This window comes from Haliaeetus albicilla, chromosome 10 (genome assembly GCF_947461875.1).
Source record: "Haliaeetus albicilla chromosome 10, bHalAlb1.1, whole genome shotgun sequence".
NCBI lineage: Eukaryota > Metazoa > Chordata > Aves > Accipitriformes > Accipitridae > Haliaeetus > Haliaeetus albicilla.
Genome location: NC_091492.1, coordinates 42,100,288 through 42,120,140, shown reverse-complemented (window position 1 = coordinate 42,120,140; position 19,853 = coordinate 42,100,288). Strand labels below are relative to the sequence as shown.

The 19,853-nt window shown below is 36.9% G+C and overlaps 1 protein-coding gene across 1 annotated transcript in view; it reads left to right on the top strand.

Annotated features, from left to right (window-relative positions):
- The window catches only part of MED13L (mediator complex subunit 13L), a 204,317-nt gene that overhangs the window by 16,550 nt on the left and 167,914 nt on the right, over positions 1–19,853 (top strand). The window contains exon 2 of the mRNA XM_069795321.1: positions 4,552–4,789. Within this exon, the coding sequence (XP_069651422.1) occupies positions 4,552–4,789 (238 nt within the window). The remainder of the gene's footprint in view (positions 1–4,551; positions 4,790–19,853) is intronic.

Genomic DNA, 19,853 nt, shown 5'->3' with positions numbered 1-19,853 from the left:
CCTTCACAGCATAGTCCTCTGAAACATATGTTCCTTCATAAACCAAAGCAAAAATCTCTTGCATAATGCATGATTTACTAACAATGTTGGTTAATAGTAAGTATTTCTAAGTTCCTTTTTTTGTCAGGCTTTTTAGTGTTAAGAACATTGTAGCAACAATAATAAGCCAAGACTACGCATATGGGAAAAGATGCAAGAATCACAGAAGATTACATCACCTGGCAAGACTTTTGCTTTGTTCTGCGTTCATTTCTAACCAGTTGTGAGTAAAACAGCATGTTCACAGTTTTGTCCTCAGGTTGGCAATCTTGGTTTCTATCTCAGTGAGTACTTTAGGCTGTTTTACTAAAAGGAGCAGCTCTACCATCCTTGACTGGCTTTGCTGTCCTCTGTCTTGCTGGTACAAGCATCTCTGTGGGTATTTAATGAATCGGGTATGGGGACTGATCTGAGTAGAGGAGAAAACCGTTTAATGTAATACTTCTGATTTTTAGTCAGTTCACCTCGGTATGAATCTATGCAAACAGCAGCACTGCTGTAAAGTGGAAGTGGTGGTAGAGTCAGGAGCAGATGACTGAGGCAGGGAAGGCAGGCCAGTCCAGGACTGCTTTTGGCACGAGTGCTTGCTTGTGTTGGTTTAAGGTGTACATTAACAACAGTCTCTGTGTGCAGTTTAATGTTCTCTTTTATCTGATTGGAGCTGTCACTGAAAGGGGAGATCCCACTCCACTGCTGCTTTCAGCTGTGCGTTCTCACTCCTGCTCTTCTGTCTGCTCTAGTGGTTATGTGGCTGCAGGGTAAGCTGTCGGTGTGCTGATCTGATAAATGTTCTTCTTTCTTTTTGTTTTTCATCTTTAAATTGGTGAACTGATTCCATGCACCCAGTGATTGCATGATCACTGGATCTAATGTCAGATTGGGAGATGGAAATGCATGGCTGGGGATGAGGAAGAGGCTGCCATTTTGGTAGCAGCCTGTGTTCACTGCTGATTAAACGTAAATGAAACCACATTTAGTTCTTTAATACAATCACCAGAACCACCGGCCATTGGCTGTCTTGTCTGTAAAAACCCTGCTACAGATTGAGGCCTTTTAAAACTAGTGATGTTTGTTTGTTTAAATAAATTAATTAAAAAAAACTTCATGTGGATGCAGATACTCTCCCTATAGTATGTTAAATACTTTACACAAAACATCTGTAGAGGCACAGAATATATGTTAGTGTTCCTGGTGCAGTCTTCTCATGTGTACTCCTTCAGGATTCAGATCTTCTTTTGAATTCAGTTTTAATTAATGTGAGGACAAAATCTGGACGTTCTGAGGGATTAGTATTGATGCTTACCTATTAAAAATTAAAGCAGAAACGCACGTATCCAAATAAATGCACTGAACTGCATCTCTGCATCTTTGACCAGAAGACAATGTAAGAGATGTCATTTTATGCTGCTACTAAGTCCAAAACGCCCAGTACTTGTCTCTTCCTTTTCTTGGGAGTCACTTTCTGTGTGAGTGGTCACTAGTGACCCTGGTTAGCTCTAGTAGTTAATCATTCCTTGTTCTACAGAACTAGACACTTCAGAAGTTTGTTAGCGTAGAATTAAATTGGATGCAGCTCTGCTGGTTTCTGTATGCTCTTCCTGATGATATTTCATCTGCAATATGGATGGAATGTTGTGGGCTGATACCTCTGAGCTACCAGAAAGCTGCAAGAGCTTGTCTGCTGTTTCAGACAGTTATTGCTGTGTTGATCAAGTGAGTGGTGCTGTTGAGTAACCTTTTTTGTTTGGTTGGGTTTTTGGTTTTGTCATCCTTCTATTCCATGTTTTTTGTGACTTATCATATGTTCCCAGTGGATTTTGACATATAAACATTTAACATTTTTTTTTCCTAGGTTGCCTATGGTAGCACTAATCTTTGGTGCTTTGTGATTCGTAGTCCTATTCATCACACTTTTTCAGAAACTCTGAACGTTCCTTTTCTAAGACATCCATGTAGAACAGATGTAGGTGTTTTGGAGAAGCATGTGTAAGCACTTTCTTTTAGAGTATTATGTAATGTACGAGGTATTTCAGCGCTATGCAGCACTCTACTGTGAAAAAATAATTTTTGTCCTTCCCTTTTGCCTCTTCCTGTTGCACTCCCATGCCTTCTTTTGTGCCAGGAACATGGCATATATGCTGTGCATCTTGGCCATTCTTGACTATCTTTTCTGATTTGCTTTTCCATGCTTCCCCAAAACTTTGAATAGATGATCAGCATTTCTGTTAGAGTGCAAAAGCAGTAGTGCTGGCTGTAGAAAGTCTTTAGCAGGGATAATCCACTGCTGTCTGCGATTTCGTCACCGTTGGTATCCTGCTGATGTGGTACAGGATGGTAGCATCACTTCCACAATGTGGAACTGAAGATGACTGGTGGTTTAGGGGCATGCAAAAATTAAAACCAATTTCACTGCTGTTCAGTGTTTTGTTAGATTTTTCCCCTTCCCAGCAGAGGTCAGCTACTGTATTCCTGTGTGACTGCTGAGGCTTCTTCAAAGGAAAATTAAATAGGCAATCTGGGTAATTCACTGTTTGGGGAAATAGTCCTTGAGGCATAGTCACACGAACTTTAGTCATGGGCCAGAACCCTGCTGTGCTAGGCAATATACAGGCAGAATGAGGTGATAAGGGAGATTTTTATAAGATCAAAGAAATACAAGTATTTTTTGCTTCTGTTGTTGGTATGATGAACGTCACCTTTAGCTCCTCAGCAGTTAACCAGCTAGCTCTTGAACAAGTAACAGCTTACTTCCAGTTATTGTGGTGAAGGAAAGTAAATTTTAGAGTTTAAACTTCTAAATGAAATAAGTTCAAGTGGACTTGAAAAGGGAGATCCTTCCGTATGTGACATGTAGTATGGGTTTTGGAGGAGCAGTGTAGGCCAGTAGGTCAAATGTACTTGTGCAGATGATGACAATGGGAGGAATATGTGATTTGCAAGTCTTTTGTTTTCTTTAGGAGTAAAAATTCACCCTTTTTCTTGTTGATATTTTCTGTATGTACTGTGAAGAGGAAGGAAAGGATTTTTAGTGTTTAGATACAGCTTAATTTATTGAGAGGGAGGAGGCAGGCATTCCTACAGGTAGTATTTCCACTGCTGTTTCTTTCCCCTTCTCCCTGGCAGTGACTTCTCTTGTCAAAGGTGTGTATGCTGTATTTGAGTTTTTGCAGCTTGTTGCTGTAGACTAGCTGGCTTTTCCTGTAGGACCACTTTAAGGCTGAGCACACCAGCTATTTCTGAGCAGCAAAGTGAAGGTATGAATACTGTAAATGAAGCAGAGGTAATAACAGCAGTGAGAATGTGGTAACATGGATTAGAAACTAGAATACAAGCCCACTGTGAACACAGAGTATATACATACCACTTTTTTATTTGATAATGATACTCACGCTAGCTAGACTAGAATTCACATGAGTATTCCCCTTTGTGTACTGGGCAGGCTCCCAGAGCCGGTGGAGGGTGGAGAGAAAGGAGGACGAAGCAACAGTCATAGGAGCAAACTGGGAGTGGAGGAAACGCGGGAGAAGGAAACCAGGCAGCAGGCTGGGGTGGGGAGAGGAAGAGTGTGATGGGCAGGGTAGTAGAAATAGATAAAAAGGTAACAATCTGGACACTTCAGAGGCGGGAAGAACTGAATGTGACAGCTGTGAGCATCTGCTATTAAAAGTGAAAAGAGAAAAAAAACCCCAAACAATTAGAACCATTGCTCTGCTGACCTGGTTCTAGCTGCCAACTCTTTTATGGTTTGATTACTTTATCGGCTTCTTCCCTGGCAATTGTTTATTCACACAGCTTTGCAGTGGGACACGTATACTTCTTCAGGTTTTTACCCTGTGTAGAGGGAAAATCCTTCCCAAAAGTCCGGGTAGCCATTTTCCTGCTCTTTTTATTCTTCCTTGATGGTTAATAAGAGAATTCTGTCTGGTTGAGAGACAGTAAATGGCAACTTTCCTTATTCTGTTTTTGTTCATTTGAGCAAAATAAAAATAAAAAGCAGGTGTGGTAAACCTGTAACACCACAATATGAAGCTGTATTTGACCATTTTCATTAAGTCACTTGTTCTCTTATGTCCTGTAGTACTTTTTCTTTGTGACTTCTGAGTGGTCAACTTTCGGACTGACACTGAACTCACTTGACCACCAAGCAGCATGTAGGGAATGGGCCTTCTTCCCTCTCCCTGTTTGTTTGTTTGTTTTTTTCCTTCTCATTTGTTAGATTACAGTAAGATAACAGTAAGGTTAGAAATGAATGAATCTGCTGGAAATGAGTCAAGTTGTGGTGAAAAACCTAAATGCAGGGGTAAGCCAGGTTTATTCAGTACTGTTTCTAAAATTTGTTTCCTTGAGGGGGAAAAGAAGAAAATGTGGGAATAGGATGAGTTTTTAACTTCGGCTCCTTAGAGCTGAATTCTACAAATTAAACAATGAAAGTGAAAGAAACCAGCACTATGACTGTAACTAAATTTTGAAATAGTGATTTAATGACTTTTTTTTTTCTTTCCCCTCCTGTAGGCTGAACTCACAGGCATCAAATGGCGTAGGTACAATTTTGAAGGTCATGGGGACTGTGGCCCTATCATTTCAGCCCCAGCACAGGATGATCCAATTCTGCTCAGCTTCATCCGCTGCTTGCAGGCCAATTTGCTTTGTGTGTGGCGCCGTGACGTCAAACCGGATTGTAAGGAGCTATGGATATTCTGGTGGGGAGATGAACCAAATCTTGTAGATGTGATACATCGTGAACTGCACAGTAAGTTACTCTCTTTCTTTGTTTCTTGATTTATTTATATTTTTTCCAGTGGAAAAGGAACTTTGTCATTAAAGACTTTAACTTGCTACCATATGTGATTTTGTCACAATTTGTGTTTTAAGACCTAAAGGAAATAAAGCTTGTAAATTTGACTTCTCTGCTGCAAGTGATTCGTTTGATAAAATGCAAAATGAAAACTTGAAATGAACTTAGGAGACCTAAATCCAACATCATTACTTAAATTTTTGTGAAATCTTGGATGCGCTGTAAAATCAGGGTAAATTCTAGTTCAAAGGATAATAATAAAATAAACCCTGGCATAAGGTAATAGTTGATGGAATAAAACAGCTATGCTACAGTCAGGCAAACTCCATGGCACCACAGGTAAATCTGCAAGGTCAGAACTTGCCATGTTGGTCATGCTACAGGATTTGAGTGTAAATGGAGGCAAGTTGCAACAAGTGAATGTAATAAAAGGAAGCGAGGGGAGGGTAAGACAAAGGTGACAATGATAAGTTTATGTGATTGTAAGTTTTATGCAACTTGATTGTCCTCAGTGTCTCCAGAATATGTAGCCTTAAAATTATAGAACAAAACTAACTTTATCTGTTGTGATCCTTTGTGGCTGTGACTATCCACTATATATTAATTCCTTTTCAGTGATGTATTGTTGCTATGAGTAGACCTAGTTTGCCTGAAAACTTTAACTTTTAAAAGATATTTTGTTAGACTGCATGAATACTTGTTTCTTGTTTCACCTCTCATGTCTTGAATGAAAACAGTGAAAGTTCGCTAATCCTGGAATAATAGTAGTGATTAAAAAAAAAACCCCAAACCAACACCCCAACACACTTGACCACCAAGCAGCATGTAGGGAATGGGCCTTCTTCCCTCTCCCTGTTTGTTTGTTTGTTTTTTTCCTTCTCATTTGTTAGATTACAGTAAGATAACAGTAAGGTTAGAAATGAATGAATCTGCTGGAAATGAGTCAAGTTGTGGTGAAAAACCTAAATGCAGGGGTAAGCCAGGTTTATTCAGTACCCCCAATAATAAGGATCAGTTCCTTGTTTTTTGCAATAAACTTTCATCCTGATATAGCCTTTCTACCTTCTGGTTCCTTGGCGATAAAATTTATATGCCAGTTGAAATATATAGAATGTTGTATTTGTGAAGTGTGCTTTAGTTGTCCTTTATCTCCTTACCTCTACCCTACCCTGTTTGGGTTCTGGGTTCTGCTATGTTAATTTTCTTATAGGTTATCTTGTTCTAATCACCTATCTTCAGACTGTTACAAACTTCATACTTTCATGAATACCAGACTGTTTATTTGGTAACATAGCCTGTGAAATCACAGATAGGAAACACTGTGTATCTTTAGGCGTATTTCTACACATAGCAGGTAGCTATGTGGTCATGTATAATTAAAGAGGTGGCTCGGAAGTGCTGCACCAAGCCATTCCACTGACATTAATTTTTTATGAGGCACCTGTTTTGAATGAAGGCATGGGTAATATTTCTACTTACCCAGCAAAGCTTTAATAATATATGCTTTTCTCTTTGTGAAATATAGTTTATTTAATATTTCAAATGTAGTATATGGGACTTCAGTGTCTTTTTATTTGAGGGGAGTTGCAGGTGATAGCTTCTGTTTCTGTTGTAAATTGATGTAGCTTGTTTATATCTAACATCTTGGTTACAACAATATAACGCTATTTCCAGTGATAATGGTATTGTGAAGCATTTAAATATATGAATAGCTGAACCTGCTCAGATACAGTATGGGATAGAGTGTAGAAAATAGCATCACTTTGACACTTTTTTTTGCTTAGTCCAAAATTTTGTGAAGCATCTGGGCTGGAGCCTTAGCATGAAAATTTTTAAGTGGAATTAAATCTGAAAATTGTCTGCAGGAGCACTGTTTTTTAAAGTGTCAACAGCAGCAGTATCACACTGATGATAAACAGTTTGAGCGCAGTGTGTTTCACAACACTGCAGCCAGCTTTACTGAAAAGATGTGTCTACCCTGGTACAATAGCACTATCATTGAGTGATCCTTATTTGCAATGTTCTGTCACGTTGAAGTAAAAAAGTCTGAAAGAAAAAGATACAGAGGGACATGAAGAGATGCAAAGTTGAGTCTGGAGATGGAGAAAGTAGGACTATGTGTAACTTATTTAGGGGAATGAAGTACATGGTAATTGAAGGAAGAAGAAATATGCTCCTGCTAGCTGTCAGGACCCTGCAAGAATTTGGGAAGTAATCTCCTTTTGTCCCGCTGCAGGTTTTGGAATTCTTTGTAATGTGTGTAAATCATATAATGATAGGTTTACTTGTTCTATATTAAAAGCACATTGAAATGCTTGTAGTGACTTAGCAGATAATAGTTTAAAGTGAGCTAATTGTAAAAGTATTATAAATTGTACTGCTGATTGAGCTGTCTTGCTCTCGTCAGTAGTTTTTTAGAGTTCAACCATCAGTACTGACAAAATGTTGGACATCGAATTCTGCCAGAATCAGGCATTTATGTACATGGATTCCTTGAAATATGACAAAGGACACCGTTCAAAGTTTCATGCAGCAGCAAGGCAGAAGAAACATGGTTATTTTGATTTTTATTGATAAGCAGATCGTAGTACTGAAATATTTGGTAGTTGAAATTGGTTTCCTGAGTTTACATGCTCTTGAAAATATAAATAACTTTGCATGTGGGCATACAAACAGAAAATAAGTGAGTTACTGAAGCATAGCAATTTACCTGCCTGTCAGCTGAGCCACCATAGCATGCTGGTTGTTTCGGTATAACCTAGTCATGAAATAAGCTGCATTGGCTTAAAATCTTGTTTGTATGGGTTGGATTGTCACTGTGGTCAGTAACGTAGAGTTCAATGACCAGAGCTTTGTTTTTGTGTTTGTACTCATATGTTTAGGAGCACAAGTCCCAGAAATCTGCCACTGCAAATCCAAGTGGAAGACTAGAGTCTGTCGGGAACATTTTCAGCTTTACAAATCCTGTCTTTTGAGATGTATGAACTTTAGGAAGTAATGGCTGTTAATGAGATCATGAATTCTTACCAAGTATGAAGTTGCTCACAGCATTTTGGATTTCTGTTCTCCTGCCTAGGACTTGTGCTTTAAAAGTGAAATTGTCATTAGGGTAATAAAAATTCAGTGGCAACTTAAATTTAAGTCTTTGTCTTTTATTCATTCAAGTCTAAATTAGAATTATTGATTTTCCTGAATAACAGAGTAGCTCAAATAATATTGGATGACATTTAGTACTTTTGTTAAACAAATGATAAGTCCAAACTGAGACTTAGAAACACTTTTTAAATTTTTGCATATGAAATGTGTGGGTTGCCTTATCTTTATAACATTCAAGATAGATGATTATGGAAACAACAATCTGCCTTGAATAAAAGAATTTCAAGTAGTCATAGAGAAAACAACTTAGTAGTTATAAACAGGAGTACTAGGAACAGTTGTTTATGTAGTAGCTTTCCAAAACTGTGTAGATAATTAAATGCTGTCATGGGAGATTAAGCAAAAACAATTATTTGCAGAACAGCTATAGATCAGTTAAGTAGTTAGATTAGCTAGACAGCTGTGAATTTCATAGGTGTGTCTCTTGCACATACTCCTACATTTCTTTTTCCTGCCAGCCTCAGCTGTTGTGTTCTGGGTTTTATTATGATTGGATTTCAATTTGAAGAAAGATGGAATACCTTTATTCTGTTCCAAGTGAAAAAAGCTAATTGGTATGGGGTCACTGAATGGGAGAAAAGTTGAGTGATTTTACAAGTTTGAAAAAGTTGGGAGCGTTTTAGTTTGTGGAAGTTTTGTTTTCTCAAGGATAAATGCTATTTAATGATATTACTGCCTGAAGAACTTTGACAAGTGGTACAGCTGCGGTACCTTTTCCCATATTTTTTTTTTTTTTGTGAATTCTACAGAAGAAAGGGAATGGAGAGGAGGTAGTATCTTACTGTTGGCAGGTTTTTTGACAGGGAAATTGTAGATTTGCAAGTTGCAGTGATCTCATTTGCATTTGGTGACCAAATACCATCTGGAATGCCATAGAGAATTTGTACTTGACTCTTGGGGTTCTTTTTTTTTTTTTTCTTCTTCTCTCCCCCCTCTTCCCCGCCTTGTACCCTATGCATTCCATGTAGATTATAAGCAGGTGATAACCTGTTCCTTAGTTGCTGCGTTTGCTTTTGCAAAGAATACTTATGTCTGACATTTTAAACAACCTTTTTGTCTGACAGTTTTGACTATAAACTTGTAATCTGCATATTGAGTTTATGGATATATTAGGCTTTGTTACATCTGTGGTACAGAATACTTGAATTATCAAGAATAATGCAGGAATTATGATGTGCACGGCTACTGAGAATATAGTTTTGGTGACTGTAAACATGACCCTGGAGGTGGACTCTGGAAGGCTGTCAGAATGTTAGACAGTATCTTGAATAAGATTCTGGGTGTTTGATAGAAGGATGCCGTTTTGTTTAAAGAACTATCATCTTATAGCTTGTTTGCCTGAAATCACTGCTTCTGGTAGGTATTTGGGATTGCCATCACATGTGTTCCTCTGTGAAGCTATGAAGACAAGACAAACAAATACAAGGAACTTGGGGCATCAGTGAGAAACTCCAGACACCCATCTGTACCCTCCAGCCGTTATTGTTGGCCTAAGCAATGCATGGCACAGAAGTGAAAACCCAGTATTGTGACAGGTGCTTCATCATATAGTTTCAAAATAGCAGCTTAACAGTACAAAGCTCCTTGAGAGAAAATAAATACAATTTTAGCATTTTGCTACTCTTGGGACAATCATCCTTCAAGTGTTGGTACAGTTGCAGTTAACTCTTGACTTGCTCTCACTAAAAATTCACTTAAAGGTATTTTCACCTCAGATAGATCAGACTGACAGTTCTTTCTGAGCAACTTTTTTGTTGCAGGGGGAAGGGCTTGTGAAGGAAAGGTGGTATATGTAATGTTACTATTTTTCTGTGGGCTAAATTATTTTGAGCCAAACCCTTTGGTTTTTTTGTGTTGTCTGGTATATTGCACTTGATCCATTAAATGCTGGAGGTGCTTTCCCCCCAAAAGATGCTAATAACCCTTGTACTGTATTGGAGGTAGAATGTTAGGATTTTGATGGAAACTCTTCTGAAGAATAGATTATCTTGAATTAATTAGGTAAATCTTTCCTGAAAGATTATTGTTCGTGATATTCAGCTTGATAAGTTTAAAAATGTAGTTAAAATTTGATCTGTGACAGGAAGAACATGGAGCTTTTTGGTTCATTCCTGTTTATGAATTCTTGGGACATTGGGCTGACGCAGTTGTAATCCCCATGTGCTGATAAATGTTGAGAGGCAAAAATGTTAGCTGTAGGAAGGACTTTTTGTAAGGCATCCGTGTTAGACCATATAGTTGTGGCCCAGACTTAATTTCTGCTGTTGTTTCTCTACCTGAAAGTTGCTGGTGGGTAGACTTTCACCTACAGGAAAACAGAGCATGCCAGCTGTGTTTTCAAGGATGTTTCTGGAGCAGAAAAACTTTCCAGAGCTCAATTTCAGTATTTTTATTACAGCTAGGTAGGCTTCTTGATGCTCACTTATGAACTTCGCAATTTTGAAGTTTATTTTATCAGGTAAGTCTTCTAAATTGAGTAAATGTTTAACCTATGAATGTTAAGTAGATGGTTTTCCAGCATCTATTAGGGATTTGAAGAAAAGTTATGGAAAACTTGAATTTGGAAAAAAAAAATTTTTTTTTGGTTCTACTAATATGAAAGAGAATAAAGGAGTGAAAAGTCTCCTTGTTTCAATTTAAAATAGTCTATTTAAGGTTCTTTCAAGGTATTGTGTTAGATTTACTGTAGTTGTAAGGAATTGGGAACTCTTTCAGGAGACAGGAAATATGTTCTTAACTGCTGTGTAGCGAGATATGTTAATAATTATTGAATGAGAAGATGTTCTTGTCTGTCAAAATGTATTTTAAGTGTGTGAAGCAATGTGTAAAATCAAGAATAAGCACCCCTTCCTGTGAAATGGGTGTACAAATCAGTAGTATTGCTTTTAATGAAAGTGCTCTTAAATCTTTCGTTTTATTATAAGATTATGAAAGTGGGAAAGAAGGGAGTGTTTTGCTGCTGAAACTGTGTTATTGCATGCTTTGATACTTTCTTGCAATTACCAAAAGGTTATCTCCTTGTTTCCTGCTTTGATAGGCTTAGTTGAAGGGTGTACAAGCATGGAATGTGTATTACAACAATTTGTTTTATGTACTGTAGATAACTACATAAACCCCCAAACTATTGCCATGCTCAGTATTATTTAGAATGAGACCAGCTAATATATGGAAAAGCAGTTTACGAACAAGGAATAAAAGGAATCTCACAGGAGCTGAAATGGAAGTATTTTTGAAGGCTTTCAATGTAAAAAGAAGCTACAAATATCAAGCAGCTGAGTACCACTTATTAATAATTTGAAGTGAAATCTGAAAATGCTTAATTGCTGGTTCTTGAGTTAAGAGTAGAATTAGCAAGTAGGTTCATATGACAGAAGACTTTATTGGAATATTAAGTTACTGAAAAGTCTGTTTCTGGGTTGATTACTTTCAGTAAGATAAGTCATTTGCATTTTCTTAATTGCCTAGCATAGATTATTTCCAAAGACATGAAAACAAAGTTAAACTTTTACATTCTTTTGGAAAGAAGATAGGATTTAAAAGTGAATTCATACTTTCTCAGCTTGCAGAATTGTTCTGTGACCCTTATATTTGACACTGTTAATTGGTGTCCGGTGATTGCCAGTTGAAGTTTAGCTTAGACAAAATAAACTTTTTCTTTTAAGGAGGCATATTAAATGAGGTTATTATGCCATCATTTGGGATTAAGGAATTGCTTCATGGGAAAATGCCAACTCCTTTTATACACATGAAGTTGACAAGAGCCTTATTGTGTCTGGGCAAGATGTCTTCATTTTATTTTGTTTTCTTTTTAAAGTAAATGTTCTTCCCACCACTCCAACTTCTTCTCTCTTTTTACTCTGAAATCGGTTTGTAGTTATAGAAAACAAGGGTATGAGTTGCTAAAAAAAAAATTAAAAAAAATCTGAGTCTCCCATTTAGATATCAGATTGCGCTCACCTTTTCCTTAATTCTTCTTCAGTGGTTTTTCTCTCAACATTAACACTGAATCTCAGCGTTCAGAGTAGTATCAAGTGAATACATGTGGCACTGATGAATTATCAGTTCTAGTCAAAGATGTACCATTCTAACGTACTGCATTTTTTCACTTTTTACGGTCTGCAATATCCATGTCTAAAAGGTAACAAAAAAAGATGAAATCTACCTAAGGGTCATATGTGAGATAGCCTAATGCTTTCTATTTTTTTTTTTTTTTTTTAAATTTCCCAAGAATTTACATTTTAAATCTTTTCACATTTGGGAATTTGGAGGTTTTACTGTTAATTGCAACACATTGCCTTCTGAAAATAGTTTGAAGGAAAGACACTGATGGAAGGTAAAGCCAAGAAATTCTCTACTGAGTACCATACTTCTTCCTCTTAATCTTCCTGCTTTCAAAATATAAGCTTAGTTCAATTTAAATAGATGAAATGTTGAGTTATTAATCTTCAAGTTTTATTGGCCAAACAATAGTTATTGTTTTTCTGTTGTTTTTGTGGAAAAATGAATTGGCATTCATTGTGAAACATTAATAGCTGCATTCTGCAGTGACGGTTTAATGATTCTTTTGCAGAACTGTTTCAGTAAGGCTAGACTTCATAGCAAACTGTTTAGATTTAAGGGTGGAATAGAACTGCTGCTACAAAAGTGTTAGTGCTCAGAAAGTGCTGGAAATCTGAAACAAGATTATAATAGCTCAGAATCCTTTTCAAATAAAAGCTAGAGTGAGGTATTACTAATGAATTGGAGAGAACTATTGTATAAAATGTGCTTGGAATTAACTAGAGTGTTGAGACCAAACTGAAGTCCAACTTTTGAATGTAAATAAAATTGATGTGTTACCACAGGCAACTCAGTGAACCACGTAATTAGTTTTTTTCCATGAAAAATGAGACATTATACTGCAGCAAAGCAGTATGTAAAGGATTTATATTCTGGTTATATGAAAATTAAACAATCATTAAAAGATTGTATTTTTAAAAGTGCTGCTTGAGGGGGGAAAAATGAAAAATCCAATCAGAATTTATTTTTCAGCGATGTGTTGGGCAATATCATCCACAGTAGTTGATGTTTTTTGCTTCAGGGAATCTTTTTTTTCCAGTGAAATGAACTCACTTAACTGTGTGAAGTAAATCTAAGTTAGCTTGAAGTGAAATCTGCATTAATAGAGCTCATTACTGATGTTTGTATTTTCATGTACTGAGTAATCCTAAGAACACAGGGTAAGCTCTACTGGTAAATTTCATCTTTAAAAATAGATGAAATGCCACCTTCAAAAAAAAAAAAATTTGCATACAATTGCATTTTGGTAATGCCATTTTTACAGTAATTAATGAACTTCTAGTGACAAACACATGCTACTGGATTGCAAATAGAAAACATAGAAACATGGTTCTTCTGAAGTTAACCCATAGTTTCTCTTTAGAGAGGTATGTTTTCTATTACATAAGTTACTTATTTTAATGGTCCTGTTAAAGGTTATAAATCTTGATACAAAATTCTTATACCCCAATTCTGAGACTAGTTTCATTTTAAGTGGACTTAATTACACATGTGCACTTACTTATCCAAGGATTTGACAGTAATCTGTATTACAAGTACACTGGATACCTAGAAACATGTACATATGGCAATTTTAAGATTTGATGTATGGTTCTGTGTGTCAGTGATCAGCCATGAAATTTGAGAAGCAGTGTGTACCCTGAGAATGAAGGTTTTGAAACATGAAGTCTGTTTCCTAATGTTTATTTGAAACTACAGGGCATGCTGAAGTTGTAATATGTCATTTCCGAAACAGCATGCTGTAAATATGCAAACAAAAAAAATTCTTACAGCTAATTAAGAGGAGGAGCAAGTGCAAAACAATTAAGCTGTAGTACATAGTAGCTTAAGAATGAAGTTGAATTCTTACCTTTGCTATTTGCTGATAGGAGTTGTGGGTTTCAGTAGGAAAAGAAAAGGGTGGAGTTTTGCTTTTAGTTAAATATTAGTTCCTTGTTTAAAAAACCAGGCAACTGTGTTGCAGTCACTCATATAATGACAACTAGAATTTGAACTTCCAGTGAAGCGGTGTTAAATTGAAGTAGTTTGAAGGAAAAGTATACGCTAGAGGGAAGGCACACTACTGAAATGCTTTTGCATTCTTGTTGATGTAAACCACACTTTACATTTTTTCACTTTCAACTGAGCAGTGTAAGCATAACTTGTAACAAAGCTACCTGTGCTCAGTTTGTCTGATATCAGAAAATTGACTAATCTCTTCCCTTTAGTCATACAAATACACTTTAATTGTCTTTATATTCTCTTAGTTCAGGTACAGGCTGGTGTGAGACAAGCCACTATTCTAGCTTCTGTTACAGCTGATGACAAGGATCGGAGCATCACAGCCCTCAGCTCGCTTCATTGGCTTCTGCCTTTTACCATCCATAATTTTGACTTGGAATGAGACCACTGCTACTTCTGTGATCTAGCACAGTTAAACTCAGGTGTTCCCCTTAGTGGCCCATTGCTACAGTTTGAAGTACCTGCATCTGCATGAAAAAGCTGTGGCCTGGAAACAGCCATTCTTGCTAAAAGACCTTTACAGTCCTTATTTCTGTTTTCTGCTGGTACGGTATTTGCCAGTCTTTTCACAGAATCTTGGGGCACGTTTTGGTTTGGAATAGTCAGTGAGCCAAAGATGTCAAACTGAAATGTTACAAATTTGTGTAGTAAATTGATGGGTGGATAGTAACAAATAAACAGGGAAAGTTAGCACCTCAAATTTAAGTGTGACGTTCCTATATTAAGGAGTGTATATAGATAAACTTAGTCTCATAAGGAAGAATAGAAGGTGGCAGGTATGGCAGTTTCTAAGCAGGACTCCAGGAAATAAATACCTCTTTTTCAAGAAAACACTTATTTTTTTTATGGTTCAACTTGTTCCATGACATCCTAGTTGCTCTGTCTTTTCTGAAACATGAGTAATACCTTTTTTACAGCCAAGGGAAACTTCGAATCATAGGTGATGAAAGTATCATTGTGCAGTGTTTTTTTTTACTTGAATGGCTTTAAGAATTTCATACGTATCCTTTAATGCTCTCTAAAGAGATAGGAAGTAGGAAAATTATTATTGTGTCTACAGGGGGAACAGGAGGGCTTACAGTCTTATGTGTTTATGGTTCTGGAGAGTTGGTTAACCAATTGGGGCATGGACATTAAATCTCTTGGTCCCTTCTGAGTTGAATAAAATTTATTCTGTGCAGTATTTTGCAACGTACGTCAACAAAACTCACTGGAATCTGTTCTGTAAGGCAAATGAGGGGAAGTGTGGGGGTTTTTTTTGTCTCCCCTGTCATTTCTTTTGTCTCCCCTGTATGAAAAGAATGTTATTTCTGATAATATGGTAATAAGCAGTATGATTACAAAGCAAGTATGGCTTCTGTGTTTGATGTTCTCTGCTCTAGTTAAGCAGTGGATATGATGTTGGACTATGTTGGGTTGGGATAGACTGATGAAAGGCTTAACTGAAAATCCTGCTCTTTCCAGTGATATTCCTGAATGTGCCTGGGAATTCTGCCACTTGAAAAGGCTGTTTATGAAGAGGAATGTGTGTTTCTGACAAAAGATATATGGGTTTGCTTTAATGTGCAATTGGCTTATTGAAATACAGCATTTTATTTTTATTTTGTACTAGTGTTATATTTTGAATAAGTTAAAAATAACTTAAGGATTCTGTTGCCATCCTTAGCAGCCCTCAATTGGTAGTCCAAATCTGATTTTCTTTAAAAAGCAAAGTAAGATTTTCATTGTTGCAACATAGTAAGAGCAATTATGAAAAAAAGATTTTTTTTTTTTTTTGATTGTTGCAAAAGAAATAGATGCAGCTAATTTAACACCTGGAAAGTCAAGGTGGCTGCTCTTTCCTTGTTTGTTTCAGTAATAAGTGGAAAGAATATATATGCTGCAACTTCAACTGCTCATGTAGACAGTTAACTCCTTTTCATGGTAAAAATCACTGAAGAACAAATAAAAAAACCCAGAAGAGATTCATAAACTTCTGCCTCCTGGGAGAAGGAAGTGTAATTCAATTTTAAGTCTGAAAGCCATTTAAACCTTTGTGCCGTTTCACCTTTGTGCTACGTATTGCGTTGAACATCACTGTAAGCTTCATGTGGGGAACCATATATTTGGGGGTGAGTTGTAGTAATTCAGCAATGTGAAAAAGGACTGAGATAAGTGAAATGCTGGGCTGTTTAATAGGAGACACTAAAAAGTGAAGTGGTATCCTGAAGTGATGTCAACATCACGGCTGCTTCTTTTCTGTTGGCTTGTTGGTGCTTACAGTTTAAGTAAGGTCCTCTGATCCTCTGTCTTAGACTCCGCACAAACTCGGAGCTAGAGTTTATACCCAGAAGAGTTTTACAGTCCAAATGGAGGAGTTCCCACTTGTCTGTTCCTTTTCCCATTCTCTGGGAAATAATTTGTTCAGGAGCTACTAAGCAGCTGAGGTAAAGCTGAGAGTAATAAACAGCATTGTGTTTCAGAGATCTCTCTAGAGAGTCTTTTTGTACCTGGAGAAGCTATCTGTGGAAATGTGTAAGTTCTGACAGATACTCGCTGTCCCAGATGTATGTAGAATTATCGCTCAGTTGTGTCCATGTCCCGTCCCCTGCCTTTTTTGTAAACCAAACCAGATCGTAGTAAGCATTGTTTTTTTATTATTATTTCTTTTGTTGTAAACCATAGTTAAGGCATGGAAAGTGGGAAGGAAAATGTTTTGCCTGCAAGACTGTTGCTGCTTAGTTTCAAAAGAAATACACTGTGGTACTCAAATTGCTAATGCCTCCCATTTGGTATATGGCCTGGTCTTGTCCTGAAAGTTTCTCAGTATGTCCATAAAATGTGTATAATTGGTGAGCAAATATTACACACAGGCACTCGTCATTGTTTACTTGCATGTCCTGTCCTGGACAGCTGTCTAAACTTTGTGCCACAGAGAAATGCTCAGGTTTTAGTATGGTTGATCCTGTGTTTTAGCAACTTCTCAAATTAAAGTGCTCAGATTATTGTGTGTTAATCTAACCAAAAGATCATAATGCTTATAGACACATTAAATATATATATCTATATGTATACCCCCCCCATTACTGTCTTTGAGGAAGTAACTTTTGAATTGGAATTGACATGAGTTCAGTTTTCAGTTCTCTCTGTGGCTTTACAGTTATTTTAAATTGATTTATTTATTTATTCCCCAGTAGTAAACTTGCCAGCAAACCTGTGTTATATATCCTTTAGGAAAGATGTTTGTTTGCTTTATTTTTCCCTCTTCAGTAACTGAGTACAGTTTGCATTTTGTCTGTTAGCATAATGCACTGAATAGGAGTTAAAAATAAGTTTCCAAAGTCAAAACTGGCCAAAATACAAAATCTGTAGGAGGGCCATGGTAGATCATTAAAAGAAAAAAACCCAAATTGTCACTTACTGGCTCTGAGGCCTCCTGCTTACGCTCCCCTATCCTCCCCAAATATCAGAAGAAGCAACTGACGTTTTAGTATTTTCATCTGAATTTAATTGCTTAGCTCAATTGACATGTAATCACTTCACTGGAAGAGTAGGGACCTCAGATTACTCATACATTGGAAAAATCTATGGTAGCTATTCATTATTAAAGATACCATTTTATATAGCTGAATGGTATATACAAGAAACATGATGCTGATTTAGCTGAAATAACAGAGGCGTGTGGAAGGAGCTGCACACTGATAAGGCTGCATGATTCATTATTATGTTAGCTCAGAATCTTTCATTGCTCAAACTGCTGAGCTCTGTAGTTTTGTACTGTCATTTGTCTTTGTTTTAATGGGATTAAGTAATTATGTGTGCATTTTCTTTCAACTAACTAGCCTGATAAAAGCATGCAAAACTGAATAGCCTATAAATTGTCAGCTCTTCTGTTCTAGAAAAAGTGCTTTGATTGCACTGCAGTTTTTAAATCTTGGTGCATATATTTAGATGACCTACTGAGGTGAGTAAGACTATAGAAGTAGTTTATGTAACTAATGGGCTGAGGATCTCCCCTTGGGAATGTGGCTAGGGGAAAGCAGATCTCAGCTTACAGTACAGAAATTTTAAGAGAACTATCCACAGCATTTTAAAGCAGAAATAACAGATATGTAACCTAAGGCAGTGTCATAAGTGACTCTTTAGCTGTTCTCCCAAACAGTGGAATAACTCTTCATTGAAACTAATCATATTTGGTATTGACATTTATACTTTGGCTATATCAGTAGTAGTTTCAAATACTAATTTTGCTGCCTCTTTGTAAAATCTCTGCCTCTCTCCTGCAACTGTTAAGACTTTCACTAGTTTTTTTTGTTAGCTTGATATCCATATGATTTTTCAGGTATTAACTGCTGGTCATGTATCATGTCATATGAGAAGTGGAGCATTTGTGTTTAATGAAATCGTCAGGTGTTTGTTATGTGATATCATTAACCCACGTAATTCTTTTTACAACTTTATACTTTTGGTATGGCTTGTTTATACATTCAAATTTATCTTTACTATTAATTCAAATTAAGCCTTGTTTTGAGAGTTTATGTAATCACTTTAATGAAGTGGTTGTGTTTGTTTGCTGCTGCATGTTTATTTTAAATATTGGTCTGGGGAAGTAAAGGTTTTAATGTATTCAAAATGATAACTAGTAGTAACTATGCAGTAGTCCTCTGTTAATTCCTTTTTAAGAGGTCAGCATATAAGAAGGTTTTTTTTTGTACTATTATGCTCTCTCATAATTTCATGCCAGAACAAACTTCTGTTAATTGGTGTTAGTGCTAGTTCATATGTGTCAGAGCTATAGTATTTCATTCCTCTTCTGGCTTGAAGTTATGTTGTCAGCAGATCCATTTCTTTTTTTCTGGAGTTTGTGTATTACACTTGACAATACAGTTTCTGAATTTTGTGGAGTTGTGACTACTTAATCCCAGGTAGATGTTTAAGCTAACCTGTTATGATGAATGACTGTATCCTAAAAATGATTTTTCTTGTCATGTGTAGAAATTGTCAAAAGGCTTTCTGTGAATGTACGTATCAGAATTGTGCATTAAGCAGTGGTTTAAGAACAGTAACTTGCAGGACCTGTGATACAAAGGGACAACTTTCCCAGCACCTGTCTTTTGAGATCTGTGGGGGAAGATAAACCAGTTCAGGCCACCTTGTTTGCCTATCTTACAAATGGAATTATTTGTATCCTGGTTTCCTAATGGAATGGATAAATTCTACCTGAATGTTGAATCTCTTACATCCTTCCCTTAGCTCTTATCTGGCTATTTACAGTGGTTTGTAAACTCTTCAGAAGATAGCTCTAAGACTAGACAATACTAGTGGCTACTCTTAATTTGGGATTTTTAGCTGCCGGGCTGGTTGTAACCAGGAACTCGAAGGTCCCTTAGCCAAGCCAAAGTGCCTGGTTTTGTATTTAACCTTTCCCCTGGGCCACCCAATCTAAGTTTCCCCAGCACTATCACTTGTGAAGTTATCCAGGATGTGTATCCAGGATGTGAGACTGAGGAGGAGGGAGTTCTGGTCCATGATTGCTTTTATGTGCAATAATAAACAAGTAGGCAATGCAAATGATAAATGAAAGCTAAAGCTTGCTTGCTTATCACTTCACCTTGTCTTTCTGTGTTCTGGTAGTAGGGGCAAATGCGGAAAAGGAGAGGTGGTGTGGAATTGTTTAAAAATAGCAGATAGCCAGTAGCCTTTTTTGTTGCTCACACTACTCCCAGCTAAATCTTCATGCTAATCCTCATGTGATTAAGAATATTGGATGATGAGACAAAGACTTCTATAAAGTAATACTTAAGGAACATATCCCGCTGTGTAC